Below are 22532 nucleotides of genomic sequence, written 5' to 3'. Positions count from 1 at the left end.
AGCTCCAGTGAGAATATCACGTGGCGTTCTCTACAATACCTGACAGTATAGTATCAAACCGAACAGGACAGAACATTACATACATACATACACCTGTCCTGTTGTTATCATCAGGTGTTGTTATCGCCAGCTGCTATCGATAGGGAACTGCCAAATAATACATCTATTTTGAGCCGAATATGATCAGTTGGCAGTCGTCAGCCGGACATCCCACCCATTCATTATTTTCTGTCTCCGACTCTCCGACCTACAAGAAATCTCCCTCTACTATGTCTCTAGTTTCGAGTTGGCCATGATGCTGTTTCTGTTAAAGACATTCCTCACACTTCTCGCTCTCCTTGCGACCTGCGTCCTCCTCCCGCAGCTCCCCTTGGGTGTTCTCCGCTTCGTGCTCCGTGGTGTCGGATGGGTTATTCAAAAGAGAACACGGTCTCGCAGGGAATTTCTGATCTCCAGAGTTCGAGCGGACGAGGAGGAGCAGCTGGTAAAGCGGTCCAAGTCGTCTCCAAGGGGAGAGGATGAGGACTGGGAGAAGGTTGATAGCTCGAGTTCCAGCTCCGGGACAGCTGGCCCCAGTAAGAAAGGCGGGAATAGCGGCAACAAAGGTCCAGAAGATGCAGACTGGGAGGGCATTGTTGGATTCTTTCACCCTTTCTGGTAGGAGGAATCTCAGAAGCTACTCTACGGACCAACATTGGCTGATCAATCCTTGTTGACTTAGTAACGCTGGCGGAGGAGGAGAACGTGTTCTTTGGGAAGCTGTAAGAGCCACGCAACGGCGATGGCCCAAGGCAATCTGCGCTATATATACTGGTGACCACGAGGTCAACAAGACGGCCATGCTGGAGAGGGTAGAGGTGAGTCTGGCCGGTCTGTGTACGAAGGACTCGCTGACTCAAGGACCAACCCCTGCAGAACCGCTTCAATATTCAACTTCATGCGCCCACTGTTGTTCTGCTCTATTTGACTACACGTAAATATGTCCTGAGCAGCATGTATCCGTACATGACGCTTCTGGGACAGTCTCTCGGGTCTCTGGTGGTTGCCTATGACGCCTTCAACCTGCTCGTCCCGGATGTGTTCATCGACACCATGGGCTACGCATTCACCCTTGCGTTCTGCAAGATGCTTTTCCCCTCTGTCCCTACAGGTGCATACGTCCACTATCCTACCATCTCGACCGACATGCTCCAATCCCTGGATGACAGCACCGGCCTAAAAGGGGTCAATGCGGGTGCAGGCAAGGGGTTCAAGGGCCAGGTCAAGCGCAAGTACTGGCTGGCATTTGCCCGTCTCTACGGTTGGGTCGGAGGCCATGTTGACGTCGTCATGTGCAACTCTTCCTGGACATCGGCCCATATCCGGGCCATCTGGGGCCCCGCACGGACGCACAGGACCTTCAAAGATCCCGCCGTCATCTTCCCGCCCACGGCCGTGTCCGAGATCGAGTCGACCATCACTGTCGATGGGGAGTCGGAACGAAGCCGGGAACCCATCATTCTGTATATCGCTCAATTCCGGCCCGAGAAAAACCACCCGCTTGTCCTGCGCTCGTTCGCCCGCTTCCTCAACGAACGCAAGAAGAACCCCGCCTCGGCCGCCCTCCCCCAGCCCAAACTGGTCCTCATCGGCTCCGTCCGTCACGCCAGCCCGGACGAAACGCACATCTATAACCTCCGCCTGCTAGCGCACGAGCTCCGCATCCGCGACCACACCACCTTCATCTGCGACGCAAGCTGGCCCACCATCTTGTCGCATTTGCGGTCCGCCTCAGTCGGCGTCAACGCCATGTGGAACGAGCACTTTGGCATCTGCGTCGTCGAGTACCAGGCCGCAGGCCTGATCAGCGTCGTCCACGACTCCGGCGGCCCGCGCGAGGATATTGTCATCGATCTCGGCGACGGGGCGACGGGCTTCCGCGCCTCAACCGAGGACGAATTCGCCGCCTCGTTCGAGGCCGCCCTGGCCCTGCCGGCGGAGGAGAAAGTCGCGATGCGCCGGCGTGCCCGTAAGTCCGCCCTGCGGTTCACCGAGGAGGAGTTTTCTCAGAAATGGATCGAAGAGGTTGGAAAGTTGGTCGAGATGCGCAGCCGATGAATTGCTAGACCCAGGTTGACGAATAGCCTCCGTGCCGGATTGTCTGTTTGTGTATACCTTACTCGACAATTTTTTTTCTTAATTTTCCTCGTAATATTGTATAAGCTTAAGGTTAGACGCCGAGATCAGTATAGATGTTGTCATAGTTCATGCTCTCGGCTCGATGACGAGCTCTAATTCAGTCTACGATCATCCCACCGTTCATTTCAATCCAAGGTGAAAGACGTCTCTACCCCGACATTCAGCCCAATCAATCGAAGACTGAGTCCATTCTTAGATCAGAGTATCCTGACAAGAGCCAGTAAATAGACAGCTCGACACGAATAAGTGGAAAATCCATGGGTATGAGTTTCAGAAAGTCATCATGAAGACGTAACAGGAGGTCCGTGGACCCCTTGAGCGTAGACAGCCTAAGGGGGCTGAAGAAGAATATAAGACCAAATGGGGAATAAAGTAAGGCAGAAGAAGATCAGAAAAGGGAATCAAAAAGGAAAAAAGCGAAAATAAGGTATAAACGAAGGTATACCCGCCGGTGATTTGGTTAACCTTGTGATCCAACCTTTTATCACAACGCCAAAATCCCTCTATATAGTTTCAAATCAAATCACTTCCTTGTGCTTATGCGATGCAGTGCCTGAAATTCGGAGATTGAATGCGAAGTCTATCTCAAGATGAACCCGAGAACGGGGAAGACGGCAGACAGACAGCGCAGAAACCATGTAATCAGCATTCCCAGTCAGCGTCGATATAATTGGTATCTCCAATGGAGACCCCTGGTATCTGACGCTCATGGTTGACTCAATAGAAATTACCGGGAGCAGAGAACCCAGCATTTATACCGGACACGCTGCTGATCCCCGAATCATCATCCTCGAAGCCGAACTCGTTGCCGGAGCTGGCATCGAAGCTGCTACGGCCCCCTATGTCGCTAGGATCATCCGCCGTTGCGGCAATCTGATCCCACTGCAGAGTCTGAAGAGCCGGATATTGAGCCAGCAGCGCAGCAGGCAGCACAAAATTACCAGCATGCGGGTTATCCATGGGTACCATCACTTGTTGCGGAAGTGGCTGTAAATGATGTTGCTGCTGGTCCATGAGTGAACGCTCACGCTCTTGAGACTCCTCATCCAGCAGCGGCTTGATACAGATCCGCCCCGCTTCCGAACGGAAATGACGCCCCAGAGCGTCTGCCCGAGCGAACCGGCGACCGCAACCCCACTGTCCGCCGCGGGAGAGTTCTCCTTGACAAACGAACTTCTTCTCGCCCGAGTGCAGCCCTTCATGCCGTTTACGATCGTGCTGTCGAGCGAAGGCTTTGCCACATACAGTGCAGACAAACGGCCGCTCGTCCGTGTGGGTTCGGAGATGTGACCGCAAATTGTATGCCCGAGTGAAGCGCTTCGGACACAAGTTGCACTGAAACGTTGCGGGATGTTTCTGGACACGCTTCGAATCATTGGGGCTAGCCCCTGGCCGTTGGGGATCCGCAAGGCCCAGAATGTAATTGCGGCTATCGATCGACGATGTCGACAGACGTCGGCTGGATTTAGACGGCGACGGATCGCGTGAGCTCGGATTGCTCTGACGCCCTAAAGAGTCGAATGGAGAAAGTGACCGAGGCGTAGAAGGGGCAAGGGGCTCCAGGCTGCTCGAAGTCGACGAGGAGCGCAACCGAGTGGTGCTAGGATGGGCATATGGATCAGACTTGCTACGCCCGCGAGAGCCTACAATTTTGATTAGTTCTCTGATGACAAACGAGAATCGAATGCTAGGGGGACTTACGTGTCGACGAAGGTGGAGGACTCAAGGTATCGAGGCTGTTGGCCGGTTTTGAAGGTCCAAAACTGGGGATTCGCGACGGAGGTGCGAATTCCACGTTGATCGACGGCGGAGCCATTTGAGAGGCTTGGCCGATGTCCACAGATGGATGAGTCGCCTGCGGCATATTCATCATGCCCTCCGAGCCATTGCCATACATACCATTCGGAGGTGTCTGATATTGCGTGTTCGGAGCGGGGCCAGAGAGATATGGCACATTGGGGATCATTTCCTGTCCCTGTTGGGGCATCAGCCGCGGAGAGATGTACGGACTGTGCGCCGGGCTGAACCCTTGATGCTGCTGCTGCTCGGACAAAGTGAAGTTCTCGATCCCAAGAGCATTATCGTACAAGCTGGGATCGTTTTGAGGTGCCAGAAGGGGAGAGGGATTGTTGTCTACGCCATCGAAAGACTCATGTTGTGAGAGGTACGGAGAAGGAGCGGCGGACGAAATTTCAGAAACCTCGGATGGCGCTCGTCGATGGCCCTGGAAAGCGGCACTGGTGCCCATGACAGCCTGCCAGTCAGGATGCGCGCTACTCGTGAGGAAGGCCGCCGTGGCGGGGTCTAAGGATGCATGACGGGAATGCTGAGGGGTATAATAAGCCACGGTCGTCGAGCCTTGGGGTGACATCGGACCCGGTGAGGAGTGCTGCTGTTGCTCGAGAGGGGAGATCTGTGGAGAAGTCGAGGAATGGGAGGAGGGTATCTGGGTCGGATGCGCCTGCTGGTGGACTTGAGGGTCAAGCAGAAGGGAGGAGTCGTACTCAGGAGCAGTATTACTACTGGGACTGTGATTCTGGTAGACGGTGTTAAAGTCGTAATCGGTGGTATTGGAGTTCAAGAGGTTGGAGAAGTTATCATCGATGGGGGCCTGCTGGTGTTGTTGTTGTTGTTGTTGCGACTGCTGCTGTATCGACAAGCCGTGTGATTCATTGAACTGAGGAACCAGACCGGTGTCGTACGATTGCTGAATCTGAAGACTATTCGCGTAGTTCGGGTCGTTCTGTGATGCAGGAGTGCCTGAGAGATAGCCAGCGGCAGTATACCCATACGATTCAGCGCAAGGGTTAATGTTGTTGCTATTGGGATCGAAGGACGAATTGGAGAAGGAACTAGCTGCAGCGATCGAAGAATCGAGATCCAAGCCAGTGACTGTTCCCGTAAATTGTCCTTGATGTTGCTGTTGCTGCTGCTGCTGATGATGATGATGGGGGGAGGGGCTGACACCGCGGCTTTTAACGCCAGGTGCAGGAGACTGCCCCAACTCGGGGAACATCTCCTGTGAAGTCATCACGTTTGTGCAACGTGATCCCAGAATAGATACAGATTTGGACCCAGAGGCTTAGCGATGAAGATGGCCGCGGAAACAGGGACAAGCGACCGAGCGCGCGGGCGGAGGGGTGGTCGATAGAGAAGCGTCGCCGTAGTATGTATGGGCGGGAAGAGAGGGGCGGTGAAGGGGGACCAGGAAGGGATCAACGACCGCAGAGAGGGTAACCAACGCAGGTGCGGCAGAGAAGAAGGAGGGCCAGAAGAGGATACCATCCGCAGCGATCAGGGGTGGACGAGACAAGATCTGGGGATTTGGAATTGGAGTGCACCTTGCGAATCAGCCTCGTGGCGCAAGCATCAGCGGTTGGTCTTGCGGTTGTTTCACATTCTCGGGGCTAGCATGTCTCTAGTATGGAAAATGTACCTGGGAGAAGGAAATACAGGAGAACGTCAAGAGATCATCGAAGGATCTAACACCCTTAGGCCGTACTTCTGTCAATCAGACTCAAAAGAGAAAGAATGATAAGACACGGAGGGATGATGATGATGAAGTTGAAGCTGAGAAGATAATGATGTTCCCCCTCAGGCACGTGCTATCCATATAATTATGGTGACGACGAAGAGGAACAGATAAACTTGACTAACAACGACGTCAATGATGATGATATTTGCAGGCGGGTAGTTATCAAAAAAAAAAAAAATAATAAGGTCTTGACTTGTGGCCCCTGATAAAGGAAAATATGAGACTAAAAGAGAAGACGAACGCACGGAGGGGGGGAAAGAGAGTTGGGCTTCTCTTACTGTAATTCTGGGGGTTTGGTGCCCTAACAATGCGTATCTATTCATGGGCAGATCAAACCACCCTTTCAACAGGTAACTAAGTACGGAGTAGGTATGATCTATTACTAGGCTACATACTAGGTACTCTGTAGGCTGTATTGGCCAGTTGAAAGGGCAGAATCTGACATGGAATCTAAACGCAGAAAAATAAGGGAAAGTAGATATTCTTGAGTGCTTGATGCAGAGACCAATATCAGGACTCATTTCGACGAAGTCATAAATGAACGGACTGTGTTGATCGACGATATATCCAACTGATGATTTTTATCGTGATTCTATTCCCGTACCTAGAGAGGTAGACTCAGCTGTGGTACTAATGTAGACAGGTCGAGGAAGACTCCATCAACCATCCCGATTACAAATATTCCAAATCGATCTTGAAATATCTGTGTGAAGCTGTCTTGTCTCGTAACAGTACCCAATTCTCCATGATTGATCGGCTCGAGGGTGCTAGCTACGTACTGACATCATCGGCCATTGTCTCTAGCTAGGATAGTATATAGCAAACGACTCTCTCTCCCCTTTCGGTACGAAAAGTCAGCCTGACAGCTTTCCTTTCTTTTTATATCTGTGTGCTAAATTACAGAGTGTGAGCCTTGAGGTAACTGATTCTTAGCTACCAGCTTGCAGGATTCTGACAGGTCGACTCTTTGGTCTAAGTGGACTCTCCAGACGTGTTGGTTGATACTAGTCGCGGTGCACAGCCACCGAGCGTCATGTCCGAGTCTGAGCGATCAACAGTTCGACCCATTTTCGAATATCAAGTTTCCAGGAAATATTTCTGCCTTGGGATTCTAAAATATTGACCCCTGGTACGAAGTAGCTTGGTAGTAATCGTAGACTACTTCGTACGGAGTATAGCAATCACATCCAGGGATATACAGCGATCAGATTCCCCCAAACACACTCACGCTTGTCCTCACTTGATCCGTATTCCAATCCACCATCAAGTTGTCCGCACAGCTCGAGCCCAGGCCCGCATTCTGCACCCAAGCCGGCTCCCAGTAGTACAGTCCTATGCCACCCGAGGTCCCCGCCACAACATTCGCAACCCGCTGCACAAACGTCGTCTGCCCGGCCGCCGAGAAAGGAATACTCCGGAGATCCGAAGGGAATGCATACGCCGGGTTCGGACACGAGGCGGGCCAGTTCGTCTCGACGACCAGCACGTCCTTGCCATAGGTCGAGCGGATGTTCTTCAGGCTGGTTGTGAGCGCCGACAGGGTCGCGCTGGCGCTGTAGAATGGGTAGTACGACACGCCGATGAGGTCGAAGTCGGATTTCACCAGTTTCCCGCCTGACAAGACGCTGTCGTAGAAGAACTTCTGTGCCGACCAATCCCAGCCGTTGTCGAGGTGGATCATGATCTTCGGCTTGGGCGACTGGGTCGAGTCCTTGATGCCCCAGGCCGCCGAGTGGAGGATGTTGGCGATATTGGCGTAGCTACTTGTCTTGCCGAGCGGCCATAGCAGTCCGTTGCGGATCTCGTTGCCGATAGACACGATGGCGACGTTGATGCCGTTGCTGGCGAACGTGTCGCAGACCTCCTTCGTGTAGTTGTACACTTGCCAGGTGAGGGTGCCAATGTCGGTGGTCGACCACCCACTGGGTGTGGTCTATGTTTGTCTCGTCTCAGCCATAGTACGCACTGCTGGCGCGTTCACATCCACATACCTGATGACTCGGGTCTGCCCACGTATCACTGAAGTGCAAGTCAAGGTAGATGCTCATCCCCGCGGCCTTCACCCTCTTCGCCAACTTCAGGTTATAGTCCAGATTGTAATGTCCATCGCTGGGGTTCACCCACACCCGCTGGCGAATGGAATTTACACCGTTAGCTTTGAGTATATTCTCAAGCGGCTGCGTCTGGCCGTTCAGATTCTTATACCGAATCCCGGCCCCTTCCTCGATTAGCAGGGAGGAAATATCAGCGCCGCGGTAAGTAAGAGATGCAGTAGCAAGAGAGTGAAAGAGGAGAACAAAAAGGGGTAGGAGCATCATTTTGCCCGAGCAACTTTCAGACTCCAGAATCACTGGACATCAAAACAAGACCTGAGCACCTGCAGAACGAGGAAAAATGGGTGTCTCATAGCACATATATGTATCTCGTCTCCTACTTCCCCCCGCCATGACTACGCAACCAATGGGTGGATCACCATTAATCCATCACATCAAACTTGGGACATAAGGGAGCAATAATTCCGAGACAACAGCGGTCTCAGCAGAAACCAGTGATGGTCCTGCGGCATAATCATCCACCAGGATCAACCGAGGACACATGACCTGACAGGATGGCCCGGTGTCCCGCTTTTTTTTTCATGGCCCGGGTAAATGGCATGGAATGATGGTGGTCAGGGCTTTGGACAGGTACATTGAGGCAACATCCACTATTGGTGGAGGAACAATTGAAGAACTTCCTTGAAAAGACTAAGTGGTGGGTTCCTGGATGGTGATACCCCGAGCACTGTAGATCCGGGAATTTTCAAACCGCCGAGTGCGGAGTCATGTCTTGCATCCTCCACCACCAGTGCTGATCTAGCCTCAGTCCAGCCCAACGACGATCGTTAGCTCGAAAGGTAGGGAGGAGATATTTCATAAGAACCAAGAATTCATCAATTGTTACTGCTTCATCCCAACTGGGGTTCAAATACTAAGCCATCTGGGACGTTCTAGGTCTCCCAATTTAGGTCATCATCATCCATCATCACATCACAACAGCACGCAAAGTGAAAGGAAAGAAAGAAGCAAAAAAAAAAAGAAAAGAAAAGAAAAGAAAAGAAAAGAAAAAGACATTCATGCATCATGCGAGCTTTCTCAAAAGGACTCTGGCTCGGTATATCCCAACCTTTGCATCCCCAGATCCTCCCTCGCGTTTCAACATTACGTACAACAACAGATGAGTTTGTATCTCAAACACCCCATGCCATAGAAAATAAAAAAACCCAATATATAATCGCAGAGGGTCGAATCGAAGAACGCCGGGGTGCGCAACAAGAAAGGAAGAAGGGAGCAAAGGCAAGCAAAGAAAAAAGCGAATATAGACGTGCCGCCCATGAGAATATATGTACAAGCAGTGTATCATGTATGCCAACAGCAAGTGCAGCCAATCGAATGGCCTGTCGACAGGACCCGCAAAAGTGCAACACACAGGAAGGGAAAAGGCGTGGCAATAAAATTGATATACATTAAAGAAACGAGACCCAGCAAGGAGCAAGCCACTGGACATCACGTCAGGGACTGCTCAAAGAACAATAATAGAATGTGAAATAGGGCAATGGTTTCTGCGCCCACAGCAAGGTATTAGAGATCTCGAAATAGGAAGACTTTTTTCTTCTCTCACACGGAAAATTCGTCGGCCAGGTCAGGCGAATTTCCTATATATCTAGCTCAGGCCTTGGGCTTGGAAGCCTGAGTCCCACACATCACTGGCTTCTGCGGGCTTGGCTTCTTTCTGCCAATGACGAGAACCTCGTCTTCAGAGTCGTCCTCCGAATCATTTTCATCATCACAGTAGTACCGCGACTCATCGTCCTCGTGCGACTGTTGGGGTCGCACGAGTCGAGCCTTGACCGTCTCGCCCGTCCGAAGGATGGAAGGGACTGCAACCGCCTGCTCACATTCCTTGTCCTTGACGGATCCATCACCGGAAAGCGAAGATGCACCGGAAATGACCGAGGGGATACTCGGATGAGAAGCACTCTGAGACATTCCACTGGTGTAGTCGTCGACCGAGGAGGAGGAAATGGTGGCAGCCGAGGGTGGCGATGTGGTTAGTCCACCGGATGGTGGTTCAGCGGGGGCAGTTTCGATCGCGCATGCTGTTGTTGTCTCTGGTTGTGGCTCTGGTCGAAGATTTAGCGAGTCGGTGGACCTGCTCTTGCTCTCCGGTGGCACTTGGTCGTCGACAGGAGCCTGGTAAATGTAACTCCGTCGCTTCCTCAACAAAACATCTTTGGAGAATTGAAACGGCTCCTGTGATGACTTGGTCGTAAGCTGGTGAGATCTATTGCGCCGGTGTCCTAAATCCACTGCGCTCAAGCTCTCCGCGTGCGAATGGGAGGAATCCTCGTCCCGCAAAGAACTCGAGCTTTGTAGATGACCAACTGCGGAGGCGACGCTCAAGGCAAGGCTGGGCTCTGAGTGACGATCACCATCTAGAGAGACGGAATCTGCGGTATCTCCGGAAATGGACCGATCTGAGCGCCACTCTCTGCTTTGAAGGCCCCGTGCTAGCCGACGGCCTGCCCCGCCCAAGAGCCCACCGAGATGGGTGGTGCCCTGGTTTTCGATTTTGGAAGACGCACTGGCCCGCTGGCTTGCACATGGTGTGGCTGTCCAGTCTGGCCGGATAGTCTTTGCAGATCCGGCAGTAGACAAGGTTGACGTCGCGCGATGAGGAGGATCGGGGCGCGGCGTGCGATCAAGCGCCGCATCAGTTCTTACGTCGTCAAAGTATGAGGTTTGATCATCCCGACCGACCGGACTCGCCGTCACACTGTGCGACAGCGGATGTTCAGCGTCCCTTGCTGCCAGCCTGGCAGGCCGGTATAAATCCTCCTCCCTGAGACTACCCCGCCGACTGTCCAGGATATATTTTCCAAAACTAGCATTGCTTGAGGCGGAAGATTCGACCGATGGTGTGGTACTAGACGTTCGTTTGCGAGTTTCCTTGTCCTTGTCTTTCGATCTTCCAGTGAGGTAGTTCGACAGTTTGGCAACATTGGACCGCACCCGTTGAATAAACGGTACCTTGCTGACGGCGGTAGTGACTTCCTCGTTGGAAACTTCGATCTTTTTGCCCTTGCTCTGATAGCCTGGATCCGTTTCCTCAATCCACGCTCTGGGGTTCGGTAAACCATGGAGGACCCAAGGGTGGTGCTTAATCTCCTTGACCGTAATGCGCTTGACGGGATCCTTGGTCAACAATCGCTTCAGCAGGTCGTAAAGTTCATCGTCGATCTCCTCATAGACAATCTCGTCCTCCATGCGCTTGTTGTTGTTCGAGTATCGGGGCCATTGGCTGACGGTCTCGGGGTCGTCCTCGACAGGCTGCAAGCGCTTGCGCGGAATGAAAACATCTTTCTTGACAATAGTCTGAAACATGCTGTATTCGTCGTCGGACACGAAAGGCAGACGTCCGAAGATCATTCCATAAAGGGTCACGCCGAGAGACCAAACATCGATCGCACCTGTAATCTTGGGCACCGAGCCAATTGTCTCTTCAAAGTCGTCGCCGGTGTAGCACAGTTCGGGTGCGTAGAAGGCCGGGGTGCCGACAGTTTTGGATAACTCTCGAGCATCGTCCAATTCAGTTGCGTCAGTTTCAGTGACTTGCTCCTCCTCTTCGTCTCGCATCGGCCGTCCAAGATAGGAAACACCAAAGTCGGAAATCTTCACGCGGTGATTGCTTGTGACTAAAAGATTCGCAGGCTTGATATCGCGGTGGATGATACCTTGATAGTGAAGATATTCAAGACCGAGTAGAGAATCACGGAATGCGTTTCGCGCTTCGTTGACGGTAAGGCACGGAACGTACGACATGTCATCATCATCCGAGAACCACTCCGGCTCAGAGGGAGCGTAGCCCATGCTGCTCGAGGCGGTACTGAATCGCCTATCTAGGGAGTAATCAACATAGGCTCCGTACATTGTACCTTCAATTGCGGCCAGCGCAGAGTCATGTGCGGATGCCAAGGAGTGACTCGGGGATTCTTGGGTCTCATCGTGACTCGCAATGGACCGACTAATAGTGCGGGCCATTGCTGGATCACCCTCCTCTTCCTCGTCCGACTCGGCTCCATGCTCTAAACTCCAGGCGGGGATAGGTGCCTGTTGAGCGTGGACGGCTTTCATTTGGCGCCGTTCACGTGCCTTCTCTCGCTGGCGACGAAGGCGCTGCGCCGTCCTGACATATTGTCGACTCTCCTCCCAGAACGACGGGGTTTCGGGAATACCGGCCTTTTCACGTTCCAGGCGGCGCTTGTCGACCTGTATAATCTCACGTAGTCCTTTCCTCCGCCAGATGATCTCGCCGTTCTCAACGAACTCTAAGACTATATACACCTTCTGGCGGTTCGGGTCGTCGATAACTTCAAGCAGACTGACAACATTTGGGTGCCGAGCTTTCTTCAGAATGGCGACTTCTTTCTTGACCTTGTCTTCGGGATTACCCAATTTACCCAAACGGCGTCGTTTTGAATAGCGCTGAACGATCTTGATTGCCACTTTCTGACGCGTTGTCACATGGCGGCCCAGTTTCACTTTTCCATGCTCACCCCGCCCGAGCTCTTCAAGAATCTCATATTGGTTGATCAATTTGTTCCCAGTAACGAGATCTCGGTCAACCTCCGCCGTATGTGTCTCTTTCGGCGGCTGGAGATGAGTAGGGTGTAGATAGGGACTGCTAATGCGACCTTCGTCATCGGAGTTAGGAGGAGGCGTTGAGCGGGGACTGTGGACGGAGAATAGTCCAGGACTCGATACGGGAGTGTTGCCCGCAGTGCGAGCGGCGCGCGGGGTCGGAAGTCGGCCAAGCGACTCAGTCCGCGCTGGGTAGGAACTGCGGGAGCGCAGAAATGGAGGGTGATAGGTAGGGTGTATTTGTGATTGGAGCACGGCGTAGGACTGGTCAGGATATACCGGGTAATCGGCAGGTGGCGCATCGTTCACACTGCGATGGGACATTCTTCGCCCGAGAGACGCCTTCGTCCATAAACCGTGATCCGACCGGGCGTCAACGACGGTGTCTTCGTTCAACGCCTGGAGCGAGCTGGATGAAGTACGGGTCGAGGGTGATCGGGATGCACCTGAGGAATGATATAAATGGGGAAATGTGTGACGAAGAGACGTTTGAGCATCCGCCACCTCGCCGTTAGGCAGGGCAAGTTTGGCACTGGGAGGTTTGGCGACTGCCTGCCTGACATCTACCGACTCGGACGGGGCAGGCAGCGAGGCTTCTGGAGCTTCAGCAGACTTACCCGAACTTCGTCGGGACGGAACGCTGTCCGCTGCTTGACCATTTCGAGCAACCAAGTTCACGGTTTCCTCCAGGCCAGCTGATGAGGGGCGATCAGTCATTTTCATACTCTTTGTTATCCTTTTTCCAAACCAACAATATAGGTAGTGCGACAGTGCATCCTCCTATCCGGGTTTTTGTTGATGTTTTCCTTCCTGTCCTCTGTGTGTTGGGACCTGGTAATAAAATTGTTCCTCCACTTAATCACTTTATCTCCCTCTCTTCTTCTTCTTCTTCCTACTCCTTCTCTTTTTCCTGTCTATTATCCTTCCGCAGTAAACCATTCAATTTAAGGCGGGCTGACGGGAAGTTGTGATCGGGCGCACGAATGATTCGGCATTACTCTGTCTCAGGGTCCGACACGGGCGGAAGCGGCAGCAGTCATGCAGGCTGAGTTGGCAATGGATGATTGACGGTTGGTGCAAGGACAGAACCGACACCGTGTGCCGGACAACGGTGACGACGGATAAAAGTCCGGCGATAGACCTGCTACAGCGCCAGTCAAGCGGTGGAGGATCGAATCTTGCGCCCGGCGAAACAGAGGAAATTCTGGACGTCGGGCGGGAAAGAAGGAGAGCAACAGTAGGTAATCGTAGAGCAATAAGCGATGAAAGAAGAAGGCCCTTTATCTCGAAAAAGGAGATGTGAGTTGTACAGAGGGCCGATGACGGAGGGCGGAGAGAGATTTGTTTCAGTTCGGTGGACAGTGAGGAAAGGAGTGTCTGCGCATAGAAAACAAGGGAGCGGAAGAACCTGGAAAAATGTGAAAAGGACTCCCCAACGGGTTGGGATGAAAGAAGTCAGAAGGAAAGAAGAATAAGATGAATACAAAAAGAGATGAGAGAAGATAATTAGTAGGGAAGAGGGAGCGAGACGAGGGTGTATAGAGAACAGGAAAGATGGCGGTCGTAGGCACTTGGCAGGTAAAGGGTGTTTTGTTCTAGGGAAAAATAACTTTTTGTCAGGCGGGAACAGGCGGAGGGGGGGAATTACACAGTAGTAATGATCACTACTCAGGAAAGAAGAATAATAATAGTTAATCAGAGATAGACAGATAGGCGGATGGGTCAAGCCAGGACTAGTGGGTTATTTCTGGTAATGGTGGGGAACTTTGGTGGGTAACTAAATCACAGACTGAAGGTTGGTAATTAATCCTGACATCCAGGGCATGATTAAGTAGGTAATTATGATAGTAATAGTATGGTAATAATACATACATTGTGTAGCTCAACAGTCAACGTTTCCATAGCTCATCACTTCCATTTATCCAATTTATGAGAATGGAAGTTGTATCATTTACAGTCATATTCAATCTTCAAGGTTTTCATCCTTCAGCTGGTGTCAAAGAGGTTATCCCTTCGGCCGATTGTCCGGACTGACTCTGTCTCGGGCTCTTTGGGCTCTTGGTTAAAACAGGCAGTGGTTCGTTATTGGGCTTGGTTGGCAGAGTTTGGGTTTGGTAAAGTAAAAAGTCACAAGTTGTAAGTGATGTAAGGTACGGTAAGTTTTCTCAATAAAATTAACAACTGGTGGACGGAATGACATGGTAATATGACAGTCAGCCATGCCATGGGCCCAATGGTGTTGCACATAGGATTTTCCATAACTTGGACGATGCCTTAGTTCTACTTGGAATGATCATAGAAGCTAATCCTATCCTGACTTCATCACTCTCAGGAATGTACTTGTTAAATTAATCTACAAATTCCGGAGGAGTTTCGAAAGAGAAAAGCAGAAATCAAATAGAGTATCTCCCACACGAAGTGAGAGATCATGGTTGGTACTAGGGAGTGGCAAGCTGCCAAGCTTACCCACTGACCATCCGCCATCTGATACAGCACGGACGGGAGTATATTACGTAGAGGACTTTTTCCCTTCCTTTCTTTTCGTCAAGGTCAATGAGTGCCATCATCAGTTTCTCAAGTCTTGCGCTCTTGCGGTCCTCGGGAACATTTCGGGTTATCTGGGCTCTTAGGTTCAGGAACCGCTATCTATACACTCTTTTATGTCATTATTAACCAGCCGCACCTTCCATTTGATAGATACATGATTCATTATACCACCAAATCACCCTTACCGCTATACTTCGAGCCGATTTAGCCTGTCCCCATCATGAAGCAGATCTGCTGTTCCGTGGGTCCAACGTTCGATTTACCACCTTGCCCTCCATCATTCTGGCCCATTCCAGGCACGTTTGGTTCAATCGTCTCCAGTTTCTAGTATCTTCCACTTTATATTGAAGAGGACTTCACTATACGCGGAGAGTCGATCACTGATAGACCATGGAAATGATTGATCAAATTCCGCACCAATCGATACAATGATATCCGAGTCTGGAATTGATATCCCTTCCATTAGATACACCGTAGGTACCTGAAATTTCTCCGAGTAGCGATCTTGTCTTACCATCCAATCGCGGTACTTCGCCTCGTTGAGCTTGGACTGCCAGCCGGAGGTCTGTTCTCTACTCCGTAGGTACAGTAAGCTAGACCAACTCATTACTAGGTACCTGGTATGAAGTAATTTTCATACGACGATTCTTATTCAATACCTATGAAGCAGTGAATGAGAGATCATCGTGCGAAAGCATAATAACATTTACACCTTACCGACCATTTGTTTGATATTCGACAAAGTCAATAAGAATTCAACATTATCGTATCGGTATATTGAAGCAACCTCTATCCATTTTTGTTGTAGAGCAGCGCAAGGCCCTCTTGGCGCTGTCAGCATTTGACCCAAGAGTCCTCCATCTAAGGATTTCTCCAGGGTGATTGGAAGGCCGTGGGAAACTTTCACTTATCCAGACGACATGTACAGCATCATCATCATTCGCTTATGCGATCCAATTTCAGTCGGATGCAACGATGAGTAGCTGCTTTAGAAGCAACCTTGGTTGAACTCGATGTCTTCCTGACAACTGGGATAGTGTGCAAGTTGTAAAAGCAGCCTTCCTAAGCAGCAGTAGATAACGATATATGTGCAAAAAGACGCCAAACACACCTACTTTCCTCCAATGCTCGTACAAGAACAACATAGGTAGACTTCCCGTCAAAATTTTGTCTTTGGCTCTCCCATGACTTTGCATAGCAGGATCACCTTTGCAGGCAAGGATTGGGTAGGTACCGCTAGATTAGTGTGCAGTATCTAGGTGGTCGAGAAACTCGTATTTATCATCTCTCTGTACAACTCCGTATGTTTTCACGCACGGTCTGAACCGGTTTCAGAAGCACTCCAAAGCGAGACGACAATTCTCCCAGTGTACGGACGTATAGATAGCCCCCAGCATCTAACCAGCCCTTCCACCTAGCTGCAGAGTCGCCCTGGCTTTTAGTCCTTGACCTTGAACCAAATTGCTCCTTGAGTTTCCGCTAACTCAAGAAGTAGACTGCCTGGTAAAATGGTTTCTCCGGAGCCATTTACCAATCAAGTACCTCTCTCGAGCATTACATCATTGGGCCCCAACCGGCCAACCATGTACCTCTCTATTCGATGACCCTTTCAGTCGAGTCGCTCTCTGGGTATGATGGTGGTGGCGGGGATATTGATACGGATTGGCGGGTGCTAGGCCTCTTTGTCTTGCTGATCCAACTGCTCGAGGCGTCTCGAACGTTGTAGACAGGGTTGATACCATGGCAGAACAGCGGAGACGTCGTGTCGAATTACCTGATTTGCATTCTAAATGCTACTCCATAGGTTCCTGCGCTGAATCGCAAATTCGCCATCTCCTTGGTCTGAAGTCTGGTCTGCAGTTTATGCATGTATGTACCTACCTGATGCCTCGTCAAAGGTGGAATCATTTTTCCGTCGAAATGGAGTGCACTGTTCAAGTGCACAGGTCAACCACCGGCCCGCAGCAGAGTGCAGTCGAGCGGGTGGCTCCAAGTTTAATAGCGATTTGCCTCCTAACCTCATCCTTTATTGTACAAAGTGTCTATCTGTGACACCCAGCGGTTGCTTTTTCAAGGTAAAACAGCACCTCCTATTCCAGTAGGTGGCAGTGTGACCAACCTAAGCTTTAGGGTCCTCCGTAGGCTTGGTTTGCTGAAATTCGAAAAACTAGCGCAAGTGAAATTTATCAAACGTTCAGGTATGGATGTAAAGTAAAGGGGGACCATGACGGAAAGCTGGGGCCATCCGTCCTCGGACGCTAGTTCGCTTACAGATTTACCTGCAGCCATCCATCATTCCACCCATGGATCTGTTCGGCCTTGTCCTGTGAGGCAGTTAGTATAATAATTGATCTCACATCAACCAGTCCTACCCCTGCATCATCACTTTTCTGAGGAGCGTCATTGCCACCGGGTGCAGTGCAGACTATGCATCCGGTATCATCTACTGCCTTGACACTGTCTGGTTAGGATGATGCCGCGTAGTGGACTCTATCACTGACACTGATAATAGTACCCAGCGTTGCCTCGCTCAAACAATTGAAGAAAGTTCTGACGGGCTGCAAACTACGGCGTCTTGCATTGGCTATGCGTGAACAGAGTATTACAGTAAGACTCTGACAGTTAGCCAACCTAGACAATATTGAGTGAGGGATGAAAATGATGCCTATGCCGAGTTCCGTATTGCGTATCAAGACTAACTTCACAAGCCACCAAATATGTCTTCTGTATGAAGAACTAGATAGTTACACTAAGGGTTGGTTTCCTAAGCCCCTACCCCATGATCATCGTTCAAGATTGATGATTGCTTTTTCCTCAGACGGTCAATGCTTCTATTACCTGCTTATGCCTCAGGTCGCAACCCCTCATTGCACTAACCCCGGGTTTAGCTAGTTGCATATGCACGAAGACAATAATCCATTGCCATTAGAAGACCAAGAGGGTATGAGAACGATTCTGATTCGTGGCCAACTTCGGCTGCAATTTCATATCCAGGTTGTAGCCGACCCGAGTCTGTGATTGAAGCGTCAGGTAGCACCACGCAAGCACGGACATTTGTTGCATTTGCGCCTTGGATTGGGTAGGAACCGTAGACTGGGAGGCTGGGATGTAGCTATTATCCAGTCAAGGCAACTCAAAAGCGATGGTGACGGATACCAGTCTCTTCAGATGCCAGTTCTCTACATTATTGTTGCGCTGTGGTGGTGGTGTTTCAATAGGAAATTCTCCATGATATACTCTCTGTACTCCATGCTCACATATCAATACGTATTAATGTGCGAGACCCCGCATGAGCACATGAGAAGCTCATCCCTTGCTTGAAGGCAAATGGTCTATGGTGTACGAATACTCTGTGCTTATATCATTCAAGACAGTAAAGTAGTTAGCGATTATTTGGAGAGTGGTCGGTTATTACACGATAGACCGCCTGTGGTGTAAATAAAGGATTCCTTCTTGGGACCATTTCATAATCTAGGCCTCAGATTCAATGCTTTTGAGTACTACTGTCTAGATACATAATAATAGTACTACGGATCACACAGTACCATTCTGGCTGTAGAGAAGAATATTAAATGATGTGCGACCACCTGCTGTCTCACATACTCCGGACTAAGACATCAAGGGATGATCCATCGCACATGCCGCTGATTGATAAGACAGACTGGATCCTCATCCTCATTCTGTAGATATCACTTCATATCTAGCTGCTGTCCATCTACTTCTGTCTCCGTAGCATCATACTATATCAAATAAATAAAGTCTTACGCCACTGATCCTGCAGAGTCCGCCCTCTAATCCAGTCAGTGAATGAGGATGGATCCCCCGCCCAGCGTTGCCAGTGCAACCCGCCCGTGTTTACCATCGCAGCTTCACTTGGCCCCTCCATTAATCTATCTGGCCTGCTCGACATATCCTTCTCACTGGTCCTTCAGGCCTCGAGTGATGCTCTATGATTGCGTGCATTGTGTAACAGTGGAGGGTTGTAAGATCTAGAATGGGTCACGGCAGACAATTTGGGTAGATGGCTTCTAACTCTAGAGTATTCACCTGCCCGTAAGGTAGGATGTGGATGTTGCCTGGGATGTTTACTGTTGCCGTTACCTTCACCTTTTGCCTCTCTCTCCTAGTCTCTTGATATTTTCTTCGCAAAGGCGTCTTCATTCGACCCTGACTGCGGAACAAACTACTAAATCCATCGAATTTATCAATCCTTGTCCCCTTTAACAGAGGAATTACACGATAGTCCCACAGTACAGTCCTGCTCCATGTCGGTCGATCTGGTGTCTGGCCCGCGCCTACTCTAAATCTTTGTGACGAGCTAAGATCATCGGTCTCGCTAGATGCATCGCGCATCGTCTCGGATCGCAATCTTTATATCCATCAGACACACTGACATCTCCGCTCCTACCCTTCCATGGATGACGGCCCTTTACGGAAATCTGGATTGGGCAGGACTGCCGTGATGAGTCTGACGTCCATTGTCTTGCTTGCGTCGCTGCTTGTCTATCCTGTCCGCGCAGCGATTCCATACTCGCCGTCCCATATCCTCTATACCTCCCAGCACAACGATTCTTTTGCCTACTTACTGCGGCCCAGTGACTCGCAGCCGCCTGCCACACAGTTTCTTTCGTTGAATGTCTCAGGAAAGGTCGACGCAGCCAGCCCGGAATACACAGTTCTTCTAGATGAGCTGCCGTTCCCCACAGACAACCAGTCCTCTGCCTTTGTTCCGGCTATTGATCAACATGGTCACATCAAGGTCTATGTAGGGGACTGCGGCCAAAGAAACGCGCAAAGAAGCCTTTGGGTGTTTACGCCAAATGACAACAACTCGAGCGGCAATGGAACGTGGGAAGAGCGCAATTTGGATTTAGGGCAAGGGGACCTAGTAGTCAACAGCTACGGACCCAACTATCTGTCTGCCGCGTTCGCCTGGTCGTCTTCTAATATGACGGAGAGCTCGCTGTACGCCTTCGGTGGCATGTGTCCGTTCAACACGAGATCGAAAGCAACCTGGATCTATGCCGCCAACTATTCTCAGTCCATGATCGTCTTGAGTCCTCCGACCACTGACCGTATCTCTTCGTATCGAATATCAACCGCCGGCCTGCGCGCACCACCTATCCCGGAGGCGGGGTTCACAATCACTCCATTGCATCCCACCTACGCATTGTCTCCTTTAGGTCGAACACTACAGCAACAGAACTTTCTCCTCATCGGGGGTCACACGCAGAAAGCCTTCATCAACATGTCTGAGCTTGCCATCTATTCCCTTCCGCAGGACAGCTGGAGCTTCGTCAAAGTCGAGTCAGGGTCGGATATGGGGAAAACTGAGCTTGCTGTTCGAGATTCAGCATTCGTGGAGCCGAGATCGGGGCATACGGCCGTTCTCTCGCCGGACGGTAGCAAGGTCATCGTCTACGGCGGGTGGGTAGGCAGTACCAGTCGACCTGCTGAGCCGCAACTAGCTATCTTGGAGATGGGAGAAGAGTTTGGAGGCTCTGGCTCATGGCGTTGGGTAGTCCCATCTAACCAAGGAAGCGGGCTCGCAGACGGAGCCGGGATCTATGGTCATGGTGCAGCAATGCTTCCTGGCGGCGTGATGATGATCGCCGGCGGGTACAGCACTGCCACAACAACGAAGCGGTCGGCAGTAGGGCCTCAGCCTAACTCCCAAGTCTTTCTATACAATGTTACGTCGGGAAGCTGGATGACTTCATACAAAAACCCAAGCCTGCCGGAACCGGAACCCGTACGAGCCTCTGGTGGCTCCACGTCTTCAGTGTCGAAGGTAGGGCTTGGTGCAGGACTCGGACTGGGAATTCCGTCAGCAGCAGGTTTGGCTGTGTTTGCTTGGTTCTACTGGCGGAGGCGCCGTGTGCGGCGGACTCGGGATCGCGAACTGCGCAAGCTCGCTCTCAGTGCACAAAGGGCACACTACTGGGGCAGGGACGAGCCCGAAATGGCGAGCAGCATCCGCATGCCCAAGACCAGAGACCAGAATAAGTCGATCTCCTGGACTACTGCTCCAAGTGGGAACGGGCAGGACAGAAGCGAAGTTGCTGCGGAGAGCACCAGCTTGCTTCGTGACATCCCGACTCCCGACAGAAATAGCCAACAAAGCTTGGGAACGCGCCCTTACCGGTATTCAGCGCCATACAGCGAGTACAGGAGAAGCGAGGCTACAGGTGAAATACATCCAATCGACGAACGCGACGAGGAGGAAACGAGTTCTCGAGCGTTCGGCGACCCCGACACTGCCGCGGCCTCTGAACCTTTCTTGGGCGCTGAATTCGTTACTCCGCGCAGTACGATGTCGAGTCCAGTTGGAATTTCATTCCGAACTGTTAGAGCTGTACCCGCGGAAGATTCACTCCGAGACGGGCTTTTGCCCTCGGACCAGGACGAGCGCACTTCGTCGAATCTCTCGGACTCTTCAGCTAGATCTGGGAGTAGTGCTCCTCGCCTCCAGGCGTCACTTCGTAGCCCTACAAGTTTGCTAGATAATGGACGCAATTCGCCAGAAGTGCCACCCTCGACGTCCACTCATGGGACAGGACTGTCCAGAGAGAAGCGCTACTCCTCGGACTCCTACTCTACCGCGCATACAACCCTTTCGCTGCGATGGGCCGAGGGAGAACACCTTTTGAAAAATGATCCTGGGCCAGACGTTCCAATCGAGCAAAGCTCCACGCCGGGGCGACCACCGCTGACTCCAAAGGCGCGGACGTTTGGCTGGATGGGCAGCGTGCGTCGCGTTCTTTCCGGAACACAGAGGCGTGTTACAGCAATACGAGACTCGACGACAGCCTCTCTGGCGTCGGGCATCGATCGGAGGAGTACAGTCCTCGGAGCCAGGACGGTGGATGGTGCACAAGATGAGTCGAAGGTCCCGCGACGAGCCGTGAGTGCCTCGGCTGAGCTCTTCAGACGAAAACAGGGCGCCAGAGACTGGGGAGCAAGCAATCGATGCTCCCGGGATACGGGGCTTCAGACCATCAGGTCCTCCCGAGATGACTCGGCGTTGGACGGGCTGATGGACGTGGACGATGACGACTGGGACGTCGAGGGCGCAGCCGAGGGCAGACGGGTCCAAATCACATTCACCGTTCCTAAGGAGAGATTGAGAGTGGTTAACGCTACCGCCCAAGACTTGGACAACATGTCTGAGAGATCTATCAGTCGAAGTAACACCGGAGCATGAACGGCAGCCTACACCGCTAGAGCTGTTACAAGGCAGGTATATCCCATGCCCGCTACTATCAATTGTATATCCATAAGATTCTCTTCTCTTTCTTGTTCGCTTTTTCTTTTTGTTGCTGGCCCTTCCTGGCGAAAGGGTGTTTGATATCCGCGGCTGTTGTCAACTTTTACTACTTGCCTTATTTCTTCTTTGGCTTGTTTTGAGCGTGTTCCTTTCTTCAGCCGGGTTGTGTCTGACGAACGGATATGGATTACGCTATGAAGCACGAAGTCACGAGCTTTTCTCTTTCTTCTCTTCGCTTCTTTGTGCGATTTTAAATTTGACTGGGTTGTGTGGGCACACGACAGACGGAAGTGTCCAGATTGTGAACATATTTCTGTTCCTTGTGCTC

At 51.3% G+C, this 22532-nt stretch overlaps 5 protein-coding genes across 5 annotated transcripts; 2 read left to right on the top strand and 3 right to left on the bottom strand.

Annotated features, from left to right (window-relative positions):
- Window positions 1-292: 292 nt before the first annotated feature.
- Aud_010324 (alpha-1,2-mannosyltransferase ALG11) lies at window positions 293-2097 on the top strand (the record flags this gene model as incomplete). Its single annotated transcript, XM_043295167.1, has 3 exons — window positions 293-657; window positions 722-857; window positions 916-2097. 3 exons carry the CDS (start codon window positions 293-295, stop codon window positions 2095-2097), a joined length of 1683 nt encoding a protein of 560 aa, XP_043151102.1.
- Window positions 2098-2895: 798 nt separating this feature from the next.
- crzA (putative C2H2 transcription factor Crz1) lies at window positions 2896-5209 on the bottom strand (the record flags this gene model as incomplete). The annotated part of the gene is made up of 2 exons (XM_043295166.1): window positions 2896-3821; window positions 3880-5209. The coding sequence occupies 2 exons, from the start codon at window positions 5207-5209 to the stop codon at window positions 2896-2898; spliced, it is 2256 nt and encodes a 751-aa protein (XP_043151101.1).
- A 1708-nt stretch (window positions 5210-6917) lies between these two features.
- Window positions 6918-8031, bottom strand: Aud_010322 (arabinogalactan endo-1,4-beta-galactosidase; the record flags this gene model as incomplete). The annotated part of the gene is made up of 2 exons (XM_043295165.1): window positions 6918-7646; window positions 7705-8031. The coding sequence occupies 2 exons, from the start codon at window positions 8029-8031 to the stop codon at window positions 6918-6920; spliced, it is 1056 nt and encodes a 351-aa protein (XP_043151100.1).
- A 1386-nt stretch (window positions 8032-9417) lies between these two features.
- On the bottom strand, window positions 9418-13107 carry Aud_010321 (putative serine/threonine protein kinase; the record flags this gene model as incomplete). Its single annotated transcript, XM_043295164.1, has 1 exon — window positions 9418-13107. One exon carries the CDS (start codon window positions 13105-13107, stop codon window positions 9418-9420), a length of 3690 nt encoding a protein of 1229 aa, XP_043151099.1.
- Window positions 13108-19351: 6244 nt separating this feature from the next.
- Window positions 19352-22141, top strand: Aud_010320 (uncharacterized protein; the record flags this gene model as incomplete). The annotated part of the gene is made up of 1 exon (XM_043295163.1): window positions 19352-22141. The coding sequence occupies one exon, from the start codon at window positions 19352-19354 to the stop codon at window positions 22139-22141; it is 2790 nt and encodes a 929-aa protein (XP_043151098.1).
- Between the last annotated feature and the right edge of the window lie 391 nt (window positions 22142-22532).

Source organism: Aspergillus udagawae (genome assembly GCF_001078395.1).
Source record: "Aspergillus udagawae IFM 46973 DNA, scaffold_9, whole genome shotgun sequence".
Lineage (NCBI taxonomy): Eukaryota > Fungi > Ascomycota > Eurotiomycetes > Eurotiales > Aspergillaceae > Aspergillus > Aspergillus udagawae.
This window is presented reverse-complemented; position numbering and strand designations above follow the sequence as displayed.